The sequence below is a fragment of the Nanorana parkeri genome, unplaced genomic scaffold, assembly GCF_000935625.1.
Source record: "Nanorana parkeri isolate BGI_ZX_2015 unplaced genomic scaffold, ASM93562v1 scaffold1465, whole genome shotgun sequence".
Classification (NCBI taxonomy): domain Eukaryota; kingdom Metazoa; phylum Chordata; class Amphibia; order Anura; family Dicroglossidae; genus Nanorana; species Nanorana parkeri.
In genome coordinates this window covers 93,950-113,667 of record NW_017307733.1, presented here as the reverse complement: position 1 = coordinate 113,667, position 19,718 = coordinate 93,950, and the positions used below count along the sequence as shown (strand labels likewise).

The following is a 19,718-nucleotide window of genomic DNA, read 5'->3' as shown; positions in this document are numbered from 1 at the left end:
CATAGGGGGCTTCTTACCCCCCCATGTAATAGAAATAAAGTTGTGTGTAAAAAAAAAAAAAAAAGTAATACAAAAATGAAAGTTTCATAAAAAAAATAAAGCATAACATTTATTTATTTTAATTTAAGTCCCCGCCCCCGACATACACACGCATATATGCGTCGGGTGCGCCTACGTGCCGCACATGTTGCATATCGCCGCAAACGTCGGAGTGAGAGCAATAATTTTAGAGCCATTAAGGCCGGGTTCACACCTGGGCGTTTTACAGCGCTGATCGACGCGCTGTAAAACGCCCAGCAAGTGAAATCCCATTATTTCCTACGGGCATGGTTCTTACTTGGGCGTATTTCGGCGTGTCGGAACGTGCTGAAAAACGCCCTACGCCCAAAGAAGTACAGGAGCTTCTTTGAGGCGTATTACCGCGCGTATCCATTAGGATACAGCCAGATAGTCCTCGTAAACACGCAATGGTGATGCGCGTTTTGAGGGCTGCAAATCGCGGTTAAAACATGCACCCCAAAACGCGCGTCATACACGTATATTTCGAACACCTAGGTGGGAACCCAGCCAAAAGGAGAACTATGAGGTGAGTGCTTTTCACCTCATAGTTCTAGCCGACCTGTGACAATGACACTGTCACAGGTCGGCTCAGTAGATCGGGAAGTGAGCGAACACATACCGGCGTTCGCTCACCTCTCGATCCTGTCACGGCACAGAGCCGTGACAGGGGAGGGGCTGGATTCCCCTCCCCGCTCCGCCAGCGCTGAGTGGCAGAATGGATGGGGGAGGGGCAGGTACAGCTGGCTCTGCCTCTAGATAGGCAGAGCCAGCTGTCACTCACGCAGCTGGGCGGATCCAGACATAATTGTCGGGATCCGCTTCAGCTGCGGTGTCTCAGTATACCGCGAGCTGCAGCTCCCTATATACTGAGCTTAGGGTGACTGGAGGACGCTAGTTTGTGTCCTCTTTTTACCCTAAGGAGAACTACGGGGAAAATCCCTAACCCCATAGTTCTCCTTTAATCACTGATAACACTAAACTGATGAGCAGTAAAAGCGTTTTAATCGTCGCCTATGGGTGTTTTTTGCGATATTGCTGGCGCACGCAATTTTAAGGCTTGACATGTTTGGTGTCTATTTACCCGACGTGACCCCGACTTTTATGTTTTACTAAAAAATTTGGGTAAGAATAAATGTTTTAAAACATAACGTAGGGAAACTTTATTGTTTTGTTTTTTCTACATTTATGGTACTTTTTTTATTATATAGTTTTTAAAAAAATACCCCCCGTGGTGATTATATACCTCCAAAAGAAAGCTCTATCTGTCCCCAAACTTTTTTAACATAAATTGCAAGGCTATAGTCCGGTCATGCTGACTGGTGAAATTTTTGACTGACTGGTGAGACACTATCAGATTTTTCAAGCCCTGTATATAACTTTAACCCAAGTGAGAGAGAAATATTGCTACACACAAGCTACATTGGGTCACTGTAATTCATTTAAAAACAGACTCCTCTTGAGTATATTTGATGTATCAGAAAAACCTATAGATCATTTAGTTCACAAATTGTTTTACTTTCATTTAAAAAAAAATCAGCCACACTTTATTAAACCAAATGAAAAAACACAGGAACACCTACATGTATCTAGAGTGTGTGCCTGAACGATCAAAGTAGTGTTTGGATCTTGTCACTTCAGGACAATGAGCCCCTTTCCCGCCACCCCCAGCTTTTCTGTAGTAGAAGTTCCCCAGGTGTTCCCTGTAGTGCAACGAATTCTAGCATTCCCCGTTGTACAGAGAGTCCCCCAAGCTAATAATGCTACTCATACTGTCGCTGGTATATTACAGCTGGCACCTAACCTTTTGAGGTTTTCTCTAGTTATTGTCAATGGAGTTGGTTCCTAAAAAAAAAAATATATATTGTTGGTTCCTGGATTGGACAGACTGGCTCCTGAATTCAGTATAAATTTGTCCAACCCTGCTTTACATCTGTCCTGGTAAACACACTTTAAGAGATGAAAAATCTTCTGAGGGTGGACACCCAGCAGTAAAATCCTGTGGAAGAGTCTAACCATTCCTAGTTCTATCCAGATGGAAAAAGAAATGTTTGAGGTTTCACTTTCTAGAAAAATACAGCGGCAAGCATGATCAAAGAAGATACAAGCCTTCTGTTTCATAAGTCGTCCAACATGCTAAAAGTTTTCCTGATAGATCCAGATAAACTTTAAAATGTGACATCACTCTCATAGATGCTCTCCCATTCCTCCTAAACTTCCGCTTTGTTGTGACTAGGGATGCACCCATATATCGGCCGCTGAAACATATCGGGCGAAAATGGCACTTTTGGCATAATGTCAAAAGTGCCATTTTCTTGCCGATTCAGCGGTGCATCCTATTCTCTCTTCCCCGCTGGGCTCTGCTCTGTGTCCCAGTGGGGAGGAGAGAAACTGCACAGGCGGCTGAGCGTTGCGGGAGGAGAGCGCTGTGGGCGGCCGGCGTCTCTCCGCACCACTCAGCCTCCTGTCACAGATCGATAGAGCGGTGTGGGGGTGGAGACTGCCAGTGCTGTCACAGGAGGCTGAGCTCTCCTCCTGCACCGCCCCGCCCAGCCTCCTGTGACAGCTGTCAGGAAGGAGAGCGAGGTACAAACACTCAGCAACCGCTGAGTGTTTGTAAATAATTGGACATTGTATGTTTACTATAGCCTCAATTATGAATGAATGAGAAGTGATCTACATCACCTCCTGTTCATTAATCATTGTGGATATAGTAAACCTACTCTGTCCTCAAGTTATGAATGAACAGGAACACTCAGTATGGAGGATTCCTGTTCATTTATAACTGGGGCTGCAGAAAAAGAGATTGAGGACACAGAGTCCTCTGTCTCTCTTTTTTTTTTTTCTTTTTTAGAAGGGAAATATCAGGGGTCTGTGTAGACTCCTAATATTTCCCCGAAGTCCCTTTAACCCATTACAGGATCAGGGGGATGATAAATCTGTGAAGTCCCATCTGCAAATGTAGTACTGTTGCTTGGGTCAAGGAAAGAAGACAAATTTAAATAAATAAACCCTCAGGGTTTTTTTTGCATATATCTATTGCTAGCAAGCAGTAGATATATGCAAAAACCTAAAAAAAAAAGTTTAAAGAGGATGAAACCTGACCTATGTCTCCACCGCGCGCTCCCGTCTCAGCGGGCGCAAAGGATCATGGGGCGAGTACAGATCTTAAGCCGGGAGAAGAGGGGGAGACACAAGGTAAGTCAATGCAGGCAGCATGCACCCGCACAGACTCCGTGGGACAGGAAGAGACAGGAGTCAGCGCTGGATCAGAGACTGGCACCAGCGTTGGAGGGACTCCTGAAAACTACTGGAAAGAAGATGATCGGATCAAGAGGCATCATTTAATGCAAGTCCTTACACTAGCATGGGGGGGATTTGCCTTGAAGGTCACTTCAAAGTGTTACTCATAGGAAACAACACATGGAAGTAGACTGAAGTGTGTAAATATTTTTATGTTTTTTGTTTTCTTGAAAACTAAAATACACTGACCAGTCAGTTTCCAGATTTCATTTCCACTAAAAGGATGAAACATGATTGGTCACTGTGGCCAACGACATTAATTTTTCTTCCCAATACATTGCTAATTCATCAGTCCACGTTATTACCTTTCCTTAAAAGTCCCCCTGGAGTATTTAGCCATAATGTGCTAGTAACATGCACAGTATATTAGCACATTATGGCAGACTTCGGTCGTCTTCCAGGTTTTGAATGTGTGGCTGCTTGATTGGCCAGGCCCAATGACATGGCTCCTGCGCATGTCACAAGAATTATTTTATCTCAGCTCGCCTTACACAGTCTCTTCTGCCAAAGTAAGCCTGCCAATCGACAGGTTTTGTTTTTGTTTTTGTTTTTAGCTTTACTTCTACTTTAAAGTAGCACTATGGCCTCCCATGGTGGACAGTGTCTGCATGAATTCAGACATGATTTGAGGATCTACAGCTGAGTGATACCCAAATAAGATACATTTTTGCTAATAGTTATAGGGTTACAGTAAGGCGCACATTACAGTATTGTTTTATGTTAAAAAATCTGAGGGCTTATTGTCACTTTAACTCCTGAGTTTAGTGTCACTTTAGGTGCATCCGCACTTATAGTTTTCTCTTGGTCCCTCAGTCCCACAAATATCTGTTGAGGCTGCCAGTGAAGTCCACCGAATGCAACTTCCTGAAAAGAATGCTGCACTGCCCCTGAATCCAGAGCAGAGTTGCTATTCTTATATAGATTGTGTCTGCTTGCACTACAGTGTCATAGGTTACAGGGGGTGTAGCTATCAGCATCATCACTGCTAATTCACAAGCCTGTCATTTGTTGATCAGCACCTTGGTACACCTAGTCCTGCCCACTGCTTTCTGGATTCACATTACTTCCTTTTGATGCTTAAATTCTCCCACTATGAGCTGCAGTGTCTGGCAGCAGGAACATGAGAGACAGAAATAAAGAAGAATTTGGCTCAGTCAGGGAGCGTAAAATAAGTTTTTGTTTACTTTGAGGTTTGTGCCACATTGTAATTGGATTTAAGACCTGTTTGAGGGCAAGTTCAAAGATCTGGTCCGGAAAATAGTGTAAACCTGCTGCAGTTCCAGTGCATTCCAGACCAGACAAAATGAGACATGCAGTATTTTTCTGGTCTGGAACTGACTGCACTGGTGTGAACGGAGGCCAGAAATAGCATTGGGATGCATTTTGGGTCTGGAAACAATCAGGTCTGGTCTGGAGATGATCTGGATGTGGTGTGAATGAGCCCTTAGACTGTCACACAGGAGCTTTTAGCTGTATGGTAACTCACCCATAGATGGCAGTATTTGCTCTTGTAAGTTGCTTCTATACAAACGTTCACACTTTAACAGGACTATTTTTGCAGTAGGTACAACAGTATGCACTGTAGTAATATTATGATGGCAAAACTGAGCAACCTTTCTGTTGCGGATTAATAAGTAGTTACAAAAATCGGATTTGTGCAGACTTGAGCTTTAATTTGTGTGTAGTTTTCTTTTTTTTTTATTCTATAAAGTTGATTTTAGACAGGCTTATGTCTATGCATGTGTGATCTTTTTAATGTTTAAACATTGACACAGGTATGGGTCATGGACATGAGCACCACGGACATGGGCCTAAGAAGTTGCATATACCAGATTACAGGATATGGAAAATAGAGGGCACACCTCTGGAAGAAGTTCAGGCCAGGCTCGCAAAAAGGGGTTTGAGGGATCCATGGTTAAGGTAAATTGTGGTTTTATGAAACCAAATAAAAAATATATACTCGGTACATCTCTTCAATACATGTACATTTCACCTAAAAATGCTGCAAGTACAGAAAAATACCCGTTGAGCTTCTGATTTCCTTTAGTGAGCCGACAATTCTGCCTCTGCTGCACTTACATTCCCAGCAGTGTTGTCAGCCCTGCCCATTTCTCTCTTCTGGACTATAAAAACTCCTCCACATTATGCTATGAAGGCGAGCAGCCAACACTGTCATTTTGTGGTGGGGGATCATACACCTAGGTAAGCTTCTATGACATCCAAAACTGGAGCAAGGTGTATTCCATCAGAGATCAGGCAGCAAGGGAGTGTTGGTCAGTATATATACCTGTCTGTGGAGTTGGGCTATCAGGAGGTAGTCATTTTGGCCTGAATGAGAACAGGGACAGTGAGTCTCTTTCAGCACATCTGATATTATGCTTGCAGTAACCTTCCCTTTGATAGAAGTTGTAAATTCTCTTTTAGACCCAGGAAGAAAAGGTACAACCAGCTAGCAAGAACATACATCCAATGTAAAAACCATCAATTTTATTTACACATGTTAAAAATGCATACAAAAACTTTACAACCATGCTGTGATAGTGGAACCCCATGATAATGTGCGGTACCACATCACATGATAGTCCCTTGTTGGAAGATGAAACATATAGCGCTTCAAAACGTGGATAAAGACTAGAAGCTCCTTTCTGCTACACGTTTTGCTACAAAGTAGCTTCTTCAAGAGGTCACAGATACATATATACCCAGCTTACATGAACAAGCACATTCACATCTGCACAGCAGTTACCCCCCTTCCTAGGGGGCTGCAGGAGAGGCAACAAAGGTGGGCGCAGTCACGGTAAAAAGGACAATCCCAACCAAAGCCAGTGTAGCAACAGCATGCTCCTACATCGCAACAGGATGTCTTCATAGGGGTGTTGTACCAATGCTGATCCCCTAAGTTGATATGTGTGTTCTTGTATATTCTCTTTTACCCATTTTATGTTTGCTGACCTTTTTTTTTTCTAATATTGTTCTTTGCAGGAATGAAGCCTGGAGATTCATGGGAGAGTTTTCTAAACCTGCCACAATAACCCAAGTTCTCTTCAGAGGTTTTAAATGGGGGTTTCTTGCCTTTGCCGTGTCACTTGGTGTGGAATATGCTTTTTTTCCGCCAAAGAAAGACAGTGGTCACCATTAAAATATGATTAAAAACATGTTAAAAAGAACTTTATTAAAAGTCTCTGTCCTAATTTATATGTGCAGTCATGTTGTACTGTCTAAGATAAACATAAAAATTAAGTGCAAATCAAAGGGAAAGACAACAATGTAATATCAGTGAAGCTTAACATCATTTCAAGAGAGTTTCCTATGTGTAATCGGAAAGAAAACTAGTCCATGATTTTCTCAGATGCATTAAAACACATGTTGTTCAATTCCCTTTTTTTGTTGACTGTGTGATTTTTCTTTTGGATAAAAAAATCTATTATGTTTTACACCAACTAGAATTTTAGATCACGCTGACAGTAGGAGTACCTTTTGTTGCTGAAATGTAAGAGAAGCGATACAGGACGAGTCTGGCTCTAATCTCATACCTAGTGTTTGTAGTTAAGAGCATTGTATTAAAGCACGCTAGCACTAGATAGGGCTGGTTTAGCTTCCGGTAGACAAATGTCAGGAACCAGGTGTAAGGTACCTGTGGAAAGGTAGAGTCCGAAGTGGAGGGAGGCTGAGGATAAGGCTAGGCGTAGTCAGGCAAGTGGAATCGGCAACAGACGGGCAGTGAAGTACAAAATCAAGATCCAGGAGAGTAGTCGAGAAACAGGCCGAGGTATAAAATTAGCAGGCAGAAGAGTAGTCAGGAAACATGCCAAAGTCTCAGTAATATTCAGCGATCAATCCAGCGGCAGTATACTCAGGAACAAACCCAAATAAACAGGCTCAGAGCACAGGGAGTGCTGTGTATTTAAAGGCTGAGATGATTGTGGATTGACTGCAGCTGGCAAGCAGGTGAAGCTAGAGAGAAAAGCTGCTGAATAGATAACTGCAATGCAAAGGTGAATCTTCCTTGTGGCTGAAAGGCAATGCCTCAGTACTTCTACCCCAGAGACCCAGGTTCAAATCCTCACAGCCAGAAAACAGGTACTGGGCAGACAAGCACCTGGCAGGGCCCCCATCCTAATGGACCCCTGTGGGGACCTAGCGAGGTTTAGTGGTGAGAGCAGTATTAAGGTGCCCATACACTGCACGATTATCGTACGATAATCGTATGCGATCGGTTTTTCGTACGATAATCGGGCAGTGTGAACGGAGACGTGCGACCGTTTCTCCTGTACGGTCGCACGTCTTCTGTCGAACCAGCATGTTCGAAAACCAGCCGGGAAGCGTATGATTCTTGGCTGGTTAGAACGGTGCTCGGAAGACAAATGCCGAACGGGCCGGTGTGCGCACGTGCACACTGCCCGTTCAGCATTGCGGTCATCGGAAGCCCGCCCCTCGGGGGCGGGCTTGTGATGATCGAGAGTGCGATCTGCCTGTCCAAGATAGGCAGATCGTACGTTTTTTTAATCCCTGTACAACCATCGCAAGACTAAAGTCTTGCGATGGTTCTAGAGTGTATTGCGATGGTTCTAGAGTGTATGGCCACCTTTAGAGCAGAAGCATGTAAATTCTTTGCAGGTACCCAGGAGCGTTCCGTAACAGGATAACCCTTCCAGTGAACAAGGTATTGAAGACCACCTGACACCGGGCCCTAAAACAGATGCATCATTTATGTTGTTATCCATGAAAATATTTCCTAAAGGCTTAACCCCTTAAGGTGCCCATACACCTTGCGATTATCATTCGGAAATCGAACACGATCGGGCTTTCATGCAATAATCGGGAAGTGAATGCTCACAATTACTTTACAACTGGCCGAATTTCCTTGAACGGTCAGGCTGGAAAACTTTTTTTGAATCGTACGAAAATCGATGGATTAGTGGAATTTTCATACAAAAAAAACACTGCACATGCGCAAAGAAAATACGTTCTTTCGATCGACAAAATTCGGTCAGTTAGTATTGCTGAAGAACCTTAATCTAAATCGACATTGGTCTGCTCATGATGAGGTATTCGAGCAGTAATCGAACGGGGGTTCGATGATGGGACGAAAGCAATTGAACGATAATCGTAAGGTGTATGGCCAGCTTCAGCGACACCGCTTTAGAAAATGTTTTCGCTTCTGGGGAGTGTAGCAATTTTGCCATTTTTGCTATGTGTTTGTTTAACCATAATTTCCATCTTCCTCATGCATTACACTGTTTTTTTAAAGGACAAAAACAGTGTAATGCACTTTTAATTTGATGTGATATACAGGTGAAACTCGAATAATTAGAATATCGTGCAAAGTTCATTTATTTCACTAATGCAACTTAAAAGGTGAAACTAATATATGAGATAGACTCATTACATGCAAAGCAAGATAATTCAAGCCGTGATTTGTCATAATTGTGATGATTATGGCTTACAGCTCATGAAAACCCCAAGAACCCCAAATCCACAACCTCAAAAAAGTAGATTATTACATGCAATCAATAAAACAAGGATTGTACATAGAACAATATCGGACCTCTGAAAAGTACAAGCATGCATATGTACTCAGTACTTGGTTTGGGCCCCTTTTGCAGCACTTACTGCAATTACTTTTGCACGATATTCTAATTATTCGAGTTTCACCAGTATGCATATATAAATTCTTTTTTTTAAATAAAAAAACAAACAAACACCTTTTTCACAGTTTTGACAATAATAACGTGTACATAATTAGTGTAGCTAACAAAGTAATTCATAATGTATTTTTTTATTTGTCCTGATTTATAGTGTATATCATATGTTTGGGATTTCAGTTTATTTTGGGAGTTATAGGTCAGTTATAGGTCACAAGGAGTGAAATACAATTTTAGAATGTAGTAAGTTTTTCTCCTATCTTAAATAGTCTCCTCGGCACTATATTTTCTTTTTATGAAACTTTTTTATTGAATTTTTTTTTTAAACGTTATTTATTTTTTAAACTAGGAGCATTCTCCTTAAGGTGCCCATACACCTTACGATAATCGTATGCGATGGACTTTTCGTCCGACAATCGTAGAGTGCCCGACCGATAGTACTGTACAATCGTACGACTTTTGACGGTTAAGCATGTTTGAAAACTTTGGTCGATCGTACGATGTTCGCATGGTTGGTGGCGTTTCCGTCCGTCAAAAGTCGTACGATTAACACTACGCAAACGAAAATAATTGCGGTCAATTACCGCAAGTCGTCCAGGTGTTTTGTTTTTTAACTACCGCTGATTGAACCTTTCGATAATCGGGGCATGATGGGGCCGTCATACGAAAATCGTACGACGGTTCGATCATCGGACGAAAAGTTTTGTCCGATAATCGTAAGGTGTATGGGCAGCTTTAGAGATACCCTGTATCAGTTTTGGAACACAAACAGAATCACGCACAGTGAGCAGCAGCCAGCTGTGTGACTGTCACAGCTCTGAGATCACAGCGATCAGCTCTCGGTTTTATTACAGGACTGTGACCACCTAATCTGCTGTTGAGGGTCTGCCTTGGACCGAATGAAGGAATTATCCCAGCACCAGTCATTAATGAACTGAACAATCGTAAAGGGATCATTCTATCATCGGTCGGGAAGGGGTTATAGAAAAACTGTATTCTCTGACTCGAGTATAAGCCGAGGGGGGCACTTTTCACCCAAAAAAGTGGGCTGAAAATCTCGGCTTATACTCGAGTATATACGGTAGCCTAGCATAGTTAAAAAGAAAAAAATAATACCTTTTAACCACTAGCTGACCGGGGTGTTTACACCGCCTTCCTGTCCCGGCCATTTTTCAGTATTCAGCGCTGCGGTACTTTGGCTGACGTTTATTCCATCATGCAACGCTGTACTGAAATTAATTTTATATCATTTTTTGGTGACACATAGAGCTTTCTTTTGGTGGTATTTATTAACCACTGGGGGTTTTATTTTTTACTAATACCGGTATAACAAAAAAAGTACAGAATATTTATTTTTTTTAATGGTTTTCCCTTTCATTATTTTAGCAAACATTTATTTTACACAATTTTTTGGTAAAATATAAAAGGCGGGGTCACATCTGTTAAATAGACACCAAACATGTCAAGCCTTAAAATTGCGCGTGCCCGCGAAATCGGCAAAGCCAACATAGCGGAAATTTGTCATAGGAAACGCTTTAAAAGATTTTATCGCTCATCAGTTTAGTCTTATCAGTGATTGATGGCCCGAGAATTATTACTCTCATTGCGACGTTCGCAGCGATATGTAACGCGTGCAGCATAATTGGAGCAATCGTTTTTGCGTGTAGGCGCATCTAACGCATTTTTGTGCATCTATGTGGGGGTGGGGGACTTTTTAAAAAACTGGTGGGTTTTTGTTTTGTGTGTGTAAATGTTTATTTTGTGAGCAATTTTTGTGCTTAACTTTTTTTGTGAGCTTAACTTTATTGTTATCACATAGGGTGCTAAGAAATCCCGTATGTGATAAATTACAGTTACAGGTCCCCTTTATGGAGACATCAGGGGTCTCTAAGATCCCTAATGTCACCTAGGGACCCCCAGAGAGGCTGATGAAGCACAGATCTGCTTTATCAGCTTCTCTCCGGTTTCTGTATCGGAGAGTAACAGAGAAATGCAGAAGTGATGGAATATACATCACTTCCTGCATTGAGAGCCTTGGAGGAGAGCGAAGGGAGATCGCGTACTGAACTCCCTCTGTTCTCAGTGCACAGAGCCACATCGCCCGGGATGGATGGACGGCCGGGATCGCGGGGACGGCGACGAGAGTTAAGGAGGGCAGGGGGGGCGCACCCTCACTTGCATCATACAAGTGATCGGGCGTCTTTACAGATGCCGGACCGCTTGCATGTAAACAGCCATCGCTGCCCGTTTAAAATCCTGGCAGCTTCCCGCTCGCCCACCCGCATCAAGGAGACTTCCGTCCGGCCGTCTTTCAACGTTTTTGCCTATGTTATGAAAACATTTATTATTACCCATTTTTTTTTTTTTGTAAAACATAAAAGATGGGGTCACGTAGGGTAAATAGACACCAAACATGTCAAGCCTTAAAATTGTGTGTGCCTGTAAAATCACACAAAACTACCATACCCAAATTTGGCCATAGGGAACGTTTTAAAAGCTTTTACCGCATAGTTAGTTTAATGTTAACAGTGCTAAAAGTTAACAGTAAAAAAAGGTTTTTTATGTATTTTTTTTTTTTATATGTGACCTTAATTTTTTTACACTTAACTTGCTTTTATTTGCTTACACAGTTTGGTTAAATCTTTTGTAATGTATATAGATCACAGAGAGCCTCCCCCAGACAGCTAGGTGCTAGGTCTTGTATTGTCTTAATTGGAGAGGAGCTTAATCCCATCACTGTAACAATGGCCCCTTCAGCCAACCTGCTGCCTTTAGAACAATGGTTCCCATCAAGTCACATAGTGACCGTCTCTCCCCAGATAAAATAGTAAACTGTAAAATACCCCGAGCACACAAAGTTCTCCGGGGTAATGAATCTGCAGCCCTAGGTCTGTCACAGCAAGCAGCCGCTTATTTAGTGGTGGTAGTAAGACTGCCACCCAAATAAATGGCTCCTGAGCTGCTGTAGCAAACAGAGGTTCACACAAGCAAATAAACAAATTGAGAAGATCTGGTGTGGGTGGCTGAACAGCCCTAACCGTGCACCCCCTGCTCTAGTGATGAACAGACTCTTCTGAAAACCTGATCATTAGGATAGATAACTGATATGCATCCCATGCCGCTCACCACGTGTTCTAATTATATTAAACACTTAACAACCTCCACCCCCCCAAAAAAAAAAAAAACCATGGGCAACGCCTCATTCTAATACAATCCATTATTGCTTGTATATCTTACATTTACCTGTACAGTGTCCTGTAGTAATTTGCGGTTGAGTCAGAAGTCTATCTCCCTTTTGTAACCAATGGATCGAAGACCGCTCCTCCTCTATTTCTTACACGGTAGGCTACAGTGCTCTTTTTTGTACCGGTTGTTTTCTCCTAATTTATACTTGTATGAAACTGAAGAAAAAAAACTTGAAGAACTTTGGTCCTCTTTAACCAGTTGACATCCGCGGTGTTAAACCCCCTTCCCATCCAGGCCATTTTTCAGTGTTCAGCGCTGCGGTACTTTGACTGACATTTATTCCGTCATGCAGCGCTGTACTGAAATGAATTATATACCCTTTTTTGGGGACAGATAGAGCTTTCTTTTGGTGGTATTTGTTTACCACTGGGGTTTTTATTTTTTACTATATTAAGGAAAAATTACAGAATTTAAAAAAAAACAACAGTTTCCCCTATATTAAATTTTAAAACATTTATTATTACCCAATTATTTGGTAAAATATAAAAGACGGGGTCACGTCGGGTAAAGAGGCACCAAACATGTCAAGCCTTAAAATTGCGCACGCGCGCGAAACCTCAAAAAAACTACATTACCCAAAATTGGCCACAGGCGATGCATTAAAAGCTTTTACCGCTCATCAGTTTAGTGTTATCAGTGATTGATGGCCCTAAAATGATTGCTCTCACTGCGACGTTCGCTTCAATATGTAACATGTGTAGCGCAATTGTCATTTTCGCGCGCTGGCGCATGCAACGCGTATTTACGTTTATATGTGCGTAAACGAAGGAGGGTTTACTTTTTTTGTTTGTGACTTTTATTTATTTTTTAACTTTTTTTTTAATTTGTATAGATTTTTTTTTTTGTACACTTATTGTTATTGCTATTACATAGGGGGATACCATCCCCCTATATAATAGCACAGGTACACTGACAGGTCCCCTTTATAGAGACATTAGGGGTCTCTAGACCCCCTAATGTCACCTGGAGACCCCAAAAGAAGCTGATGAAGCACAGATTTGCTTCATCAGCTTCTTCTCTCTGGCAGTAGGAGGCAGATGACTGATAGGTGAATGCGGAAGTGGGCGGGTGCTCCGAAAATCACGCCATACAACCGATCGGCGGCTGATCGGTTGTATGTGAAACAACCGCTGATCGGCTGTATGTGAAACAGCCGTTAACAGCTGTAGAAACGAGCGGGTCTTTCCTGCCCGTGCGCGCGAGCAGGAAAAAAATGTCGTCTGGAGACGGCAACCCGCTGATGCGAGTCTGCCGTCCGTCCGTTTTTTCTTAACGGGCGGACGGCAAGAGGTTACTAAAGATTAGTCTGCTGAGAAAAAAAAAAACAAATGCAAGTATTAATTACAGTGAAAATTGTGCTAAGTATTGTAGTTGAACAGGTTCTCTGGTGCTGCTTTAATGCATGTATGAAGTCATTGTTGATTATCATTCATTATTTTTTTTCCGCGAGCCTAGGTGGAGTTATACAGGTTCTGCGAGTTTGCTCTCATTCCTGTATAGCAACATCATTATTTATTATTGTAATAATATTTATACAGGGTAAAGTACAAAAACAGAGCAACGATACAAGTAAGCTTCTCTCAACTTTAACTCTCCCCTACAGTCATTGTGGCCCCCCTGTCTAATCAGAACAGCTTAAGGCAAGGGTGGGCAACCTTGGGTAGGCAAGGGTCCAGCTGTGGTAAAACTACAAAGTCAGCATTTTGTCACAATAAGCAAAACGTCTGTCACTGGAAAAAGTACATGAGCTGGGTTTTTTTGGCATATTACAGCTCGTTTTGGCCCCATAGACTCAATAGGAAACGCTTGAAAAATCGTTTTTGCTGTGTTTTTGAGTGTTTTTACGTGAGTTTTATGCGTGTTTGCGCATTAACATCAATGAGCTACAATTTGCTCACAAAAATGCGCGTTTTGATTTATCATGGGCAGTGCCCTCCTTCCAATCTTGTCTTGATTTGTATTGTGATTGTAATGTCTTCCTTATATTGCAAAGCGCTGCGCAAACTGTTGGCACTATATAAAGCCTGTATAATAATAATAAAACGCACAAAAACACTGTCGCCTAGGTGTGAACCCAGCCTTAAAGGAGAACTATGGGGTCAGTGTTTTCCCCCATAGTTCTCCTTAGGGTAACGGGAGGACACAAACTAGCGTCCTCCCGTTACCCTAAGCTCAGTATACCACGAGCTACAGCTCGCGGTATACTGAGACGCCGCACCTGGAGCGGATCCCGACGTAGATGACGGGATCCGCCCAGCTGCGTGAGTGACAGCTGGCTCTGCCTACCTAGAGGCAGAGCGAGCTGTACCTGCCCCCTCCCCCGGAGCGGGGAGAGGGGAATCCAGCCCCTCCCCCTGTCACGGCAGAGAGCCGTGACAGGATCGAGAGATGAGCGAAACCGGTATGTTTTCCCTCACCTCCCGATCTACTGAGCCGACCTGTGACAGTCTCATTGTCACAGGTCGGCTTAGAACTATGAGGTGAGTGGAAATCACTCATCTCATAGTTCTCCTTTAAGCTGCCCATACACCTTACAATTATCTGCAGATTTTCGGTGGTCAGATGGAAAAAGTGCAACAGATTGGCCCAGGTGGAGATTACTCCATCCACACAGTTAGGTGTAGATGGAGGAATCTGTTGCATCTTTTCCATCTGACCACAGAAAATCTGCATATAATTGTAAGGTGTATGGCCAGCTTTAAGTTAAATAACTTGTTGCCAGCTGAAACATATTAATCACTGCAGTAATTATCCAAAGGAAGGCTTTGACCTATTTGCTTAGCTAAATCCAGGTGATGACTTTTTTTGGGCAGGCTGTGTATATTGAGGCTGATTTATTAAAGGATTTCAGAATATTCACAAAATGAAATTCACACAATAAAGGTGGCCATACACTGTACAATCATCGCAAGACCTTAGTCTTGCGATGGTTGTAAAGGGATTAAAAAAACGTACGATCTGCCTATCTTGGACAGGCAGATCGCACTCTCGATCATCGCAAGCCTGCCCCCCTGAGGGGCGGGCTTCCGATGACCGCAATGCTGAACGGGCAGTGTGCGCGTGCGCACACCGGCCCGTTCAGCATTTGTCTTCCGAGCACCGTTCTAACCAGCCGAGAATCGTACGATTCCCGGCTGGTTTTCGAACATGCTGGTTCGACGGAAGACGTGCGACTGTACAGTAGAAACGGTCGCACGTCTCCGTTCACACTGCTCGATTCTCGTATGATCGTGGGATTTCCCGCGATTCTCTTACGAGAATCGAGCAGTGTATGGGCACCTTAAGATTCAATTATACATTCATATAAAAAAGAAAATCCCTGCTACTTATTTCATCTGCTTACAATTTTAATAATTGAGGTGAATCTTCTTAAATATAGTTAAATGATATCTATGGAATTTCTATATGTTCTGTCCCACTCCTAATAACATCAGTTTAGACGTTTGTAAACCTACTTATTTAAGATGCCCATAGGATGCATGATGGCATATGTAGTCTTGAGACATCTAGACTGCATCACATCAAGCAGCAGGGAAAGAGACACAAAGCACACTGGGAATCCAGGAAGTTGTTGGAAGTGATGGGCAGACGGAAGGCAGCACTCACCACATAAAAGGGATTTTTTCAAGTAAGCCTTGATTGCATAATCAAAAACAACTCTACTATTTATTCCTATTACGATGCTAATGTTATAACAGCAAAGTGTTTGCTTTGAGTTTAGGACTCCTTTAATGTTCAAATAAAAGCACGGAGGTCGCTGTTGTTGATCTCTCCTTTGAGAATGAATATCATGCTGATGCTCTGAATCATTTAACACCTACTTGGTGAAGGTCTGGGATTCAAAAATGTTTTGCTATAAAGATCATTGCCTGTGATTACCCTGTAATCAGCCCCTAGCTACAAAGAGGCAACAAGTGTAGCATTTAATCACTCAGCCCTCATTCACACGAATAATGGCCGGCCTGTACACATCACGGCCATATTGGGCTGCTCCCAGGAAGGACAGGTGCTGCGTGTGATTTGTACATAGCAGCCTGTCCTCTACGCAACCGTACTCCGCCCTCTGCTCACCCAAACTGCGCGTGCTGGCGTCCCTGCTCGGACGCAGACAGGATACCTCCTGTCAGCGTACGAGTACAGAGACCCGCATGGACGTGCAGTTCGGGTGAGCGTAGGGCGGAGTACGGCCGCTTACTCCCATAGAGAAGGACAGGCTGCTGTGTACAAATCACATGCAGAGCGGCCCGATACGGCCGTGATCTGTACAGGCTGGCCGTTACTCGAGTGAATGAGGGCTAATAGTAGCACAAAGTTTGGGCAATTGATCGCCTCTGGTGCACCCGCAAGTTTAGCCGTCGCTAGTGAGTACTGGCAAGGTAAAAATGGGCAATGGTGGGTATAGAGAAAGCCGCCTGTGTGCGCCCCGCTTAAAGCTGGAAGGAAATTTGGCTTAAAGCCCTCCAGCAAATAATGTCAGCACTGCCTAAAGTCAGACAGTGATTAGTGATCCCAGAATGTATGTAAAATGGAGCCTCCAAATATCTGAAGACAGCACTGTCCACCTACAATTGAAACGTAAGTGCTTAGCAGTGTGGGCAAGGTTTTATTCAATGTCTCTGTCCCCATTGGCTCAATTGTATTCCAGAAACAGTTCAATAAAAGTTTAAGTAGAATGGGGAAGTTTAAAGCTCTGTCTGGTTGTTATGTCTGGCCACAGACAACACAGGTTAGGGGAAACTACAATAAAGAAGATCTCCATATACATGTACTGTATATTGCTTCACATACAGATTTCACATTTTAGGAGGAAATTGAGAAATATCCATAGGAACTTTACATTATTATTTACATTTAAAGGTGAACACCAGGTATATTAAAAACAATTCAGTTATTTATTGAATTAAAAAGATAATTAAATGTATTTTACATGCAACTAGTTTATATTCCTGAATTTGACTTGAAGTGAGTCTCTTTATAATCCCTTGTACAGCAGCACGCAGACTGGGAGAGGGAGGAGCAGTACTAGGAGCCAGTCGGGTGTCCTAGATTTATATACACTGACAAGGAAAACAAGGAGGAGAGAGCAAAGGAACAGCCTCCACCCCCTTTCTTTTACTGTCCAGTCACAGGTGGGCACAAGGCGTTTATCAAGCTGGGTTGCATAAATGGATCAGAGAACAATCAGATCATGGCAGGCTGGCTCTGGGTCTAGTTTGGTTGTCCTGTATAAATCTCCAGACTGAATGGACAGAAAAACAAATCCTTTGGCAGGTAAAACTGATCCAATATATGAATTTCAACTGCATTTATGTGTAAGCCTGGAGGTCAGATTTAATAAAAATGTTGCATTTTACAATGTTACTACAAATATCCTACATACTGCTATACTGTGTTTTTTTTTTTGCTGTATGTGTCACCATTGGGCAGAGTTTCCCTAAACAATCTTTCTTATTTCAATAAATTTTTATTAGCATATAAAGATGTAGAAAGTACAAACATTGCAGGCTCTACCAGAACAGATGGTAGGACACACGCCTCAGGCATTCAATGCAATTAACATAAGATTGTTACTAAGATTGAATTAAACAATCTTTCTTATTACCACTGGAACTGGGACAAGATGTATGGGAAATCTTTGCAAAAAAGGAGGTTGCAATCCTTCCCCACTCTTCCCAAAAGAAAGAAATGTTTTAGCTGAAAATCTACTTTAGTATCAGTTCCTTAACATGGTGGATTTTAGTTCATATTCTTAAAGTATAACTACACCCCCCTGTTCTTTACAGCCAAGGAAGGTGCCACCTCAGCCTTTATTTGGTGCTGCACCATGCCACTTGAGGGCTTGAAACTTTGGCTGAGAGCTGAAATAAGCACACTGGCAACCTTGACAGTTGGCATGTCTTGAAAGTACAGTGGTACCTCAGTTCACGAACTTCATTCGTTCCACGATTCTGGTGCGAACCGAATTGGTTGCGAACCGAATCAAACTGTGATCAGACCGCGATCTTGACTAGAGGAAGCCAAGATCATGTGTCAGATCAAGGAAGATTCAAAATCCAATTAGTCCCATCGCACTCCTGACCGGAGAAAAATCCAGTATACAGGGTGGGTGCTGGAGCGAAAGCAGATGCCTCTGCAGATAACACAAAACCAACGAAAAGTCACTCGCACTCCAATATGATGTCCAGGCAATCTCTTTATTGACTAAAGTGGTATAACATCTCCATGCAACGTTTCGGAACCCGAAGGTCCTTTCATCAGGCAAACAGAAAGTGAACCACAGTGATATTTATTTATTGATTTAAATACATAATAGTGACAACAAAACACCCAATAAAAATATGGTACCAACCCCCTTCTGACATCACAGTGACATCACCTTCCCGCCAATTGCATGTAAACATGCCCAGTCATGACAGTGATCTCAATAGCATCCCAATCACAGGCATACCTTAAGTGTAAAACAGGTTCTCCAAGCTTCATTAGTTAAAGTGACATTAAACCCTCAGATTTTTTAACATAAACCAATACTGTAATGTGCGCCTTACTGTAATCCATGGTTGTTTCCCTTCTCTTTGCTGCTTTTCCTTTTTAAATCCTCATGTCTTCTCATGCTTGGGGAGAACTTCCCTTTTCAGCTCAGGGCCTCTTCCTGTAGTGCTGGCTCAGGTTACAAGCCTATACACAGACACCGTGTATCCATTCCTGAGACAAGGCAGTCTGCTGCAAAACAGAAGTTCTGCAGAGCATGAGAACAGATACAGATTTAAAAGGAAGAGCAGCAAAGAGAAGGGAAACTACCATGGATTACAGTAAGGCACACATTACAGTATTGTTTTATGTTAAAAAATCTGAGGGTTTAATGTCACTTTAAGCAACCTAGGGTGAGATGATCTCTATGTCCTGGTTAGCTCTGACCGCCTCACACACGAAATAGTAAGGAGATAGGCGGAGACTTCGAGCACAAATTCGCCGTTCTGATTGGCCGCTGAGAGAGGGCTCGTATGGCGGGCACATGCGCGGTAGCCACCGACGCACACACGCTGCACCGCGCCCCATAGCCTAGCCTCATAGCTAATTAACAGCAGGCAGAGGACGACCAATCGAACGAACCATACGTTGCCTAGAAACGATGAGACGCATATCACCACCGCTGGGGACCACACGGGAGTGCACACTAGCACAGGCTATAATAAATCGTTGAAAAGTATTGTTATGATCAATGAGTGAGAAAGAGTCAGTATGATCGACATAATTCATGAGCCATATCTACAATATCACTCAGATTGGCCCCCAAGAGCAGTAATACATTCCCCACTTAACACGAATACCTTTTAGAGGGGAAAAGTACAAATAATGGCAGCATTGGTATGAAACAGTCATACACCATACTGTCCGATGCAACATACAAAGTATCTATACAAAAATGAAACTCACAGAGGAGCCAATGTAAAATGACCAATGTGCGGG

At 42.7% G+C, this 19,718-nt stretch overlaps 1 protein-coding gene across 1 annotated transcript in view; it reads left to right on the top strand.

Annotated features, from left to right (window-relative positions):
- NDUFB3 (NADH:ubiquinone oxidoreductase subunit B3) overlaps window positions 1–6,522 on the top strand; it is a 13,968-nt gene extending 7,446 nt beyond the window's left edge. The window contains exons 2-3 of the mRNA XM_018570156.1: window positions 5,136–5,280; window positions 6,343–6,522. Of these exons, the coding sequence (XP_018425658.1) occupies window positions 5,138–5,280; window positions 6,343–6,499 (300 nt within the window). The 5' untranslated portion in view covers window positions 5,136–5,137 and the 3' untranslated portion in view covers window positions 6,500–6,522. The remainder of the gene's footprint in view (window positions 1–5,135; window positions 5,281–6,342) is intronic.
- The last annotated feature ends 13,196 nt before the right edge of the window (window positions 6,523–19,718 follow it).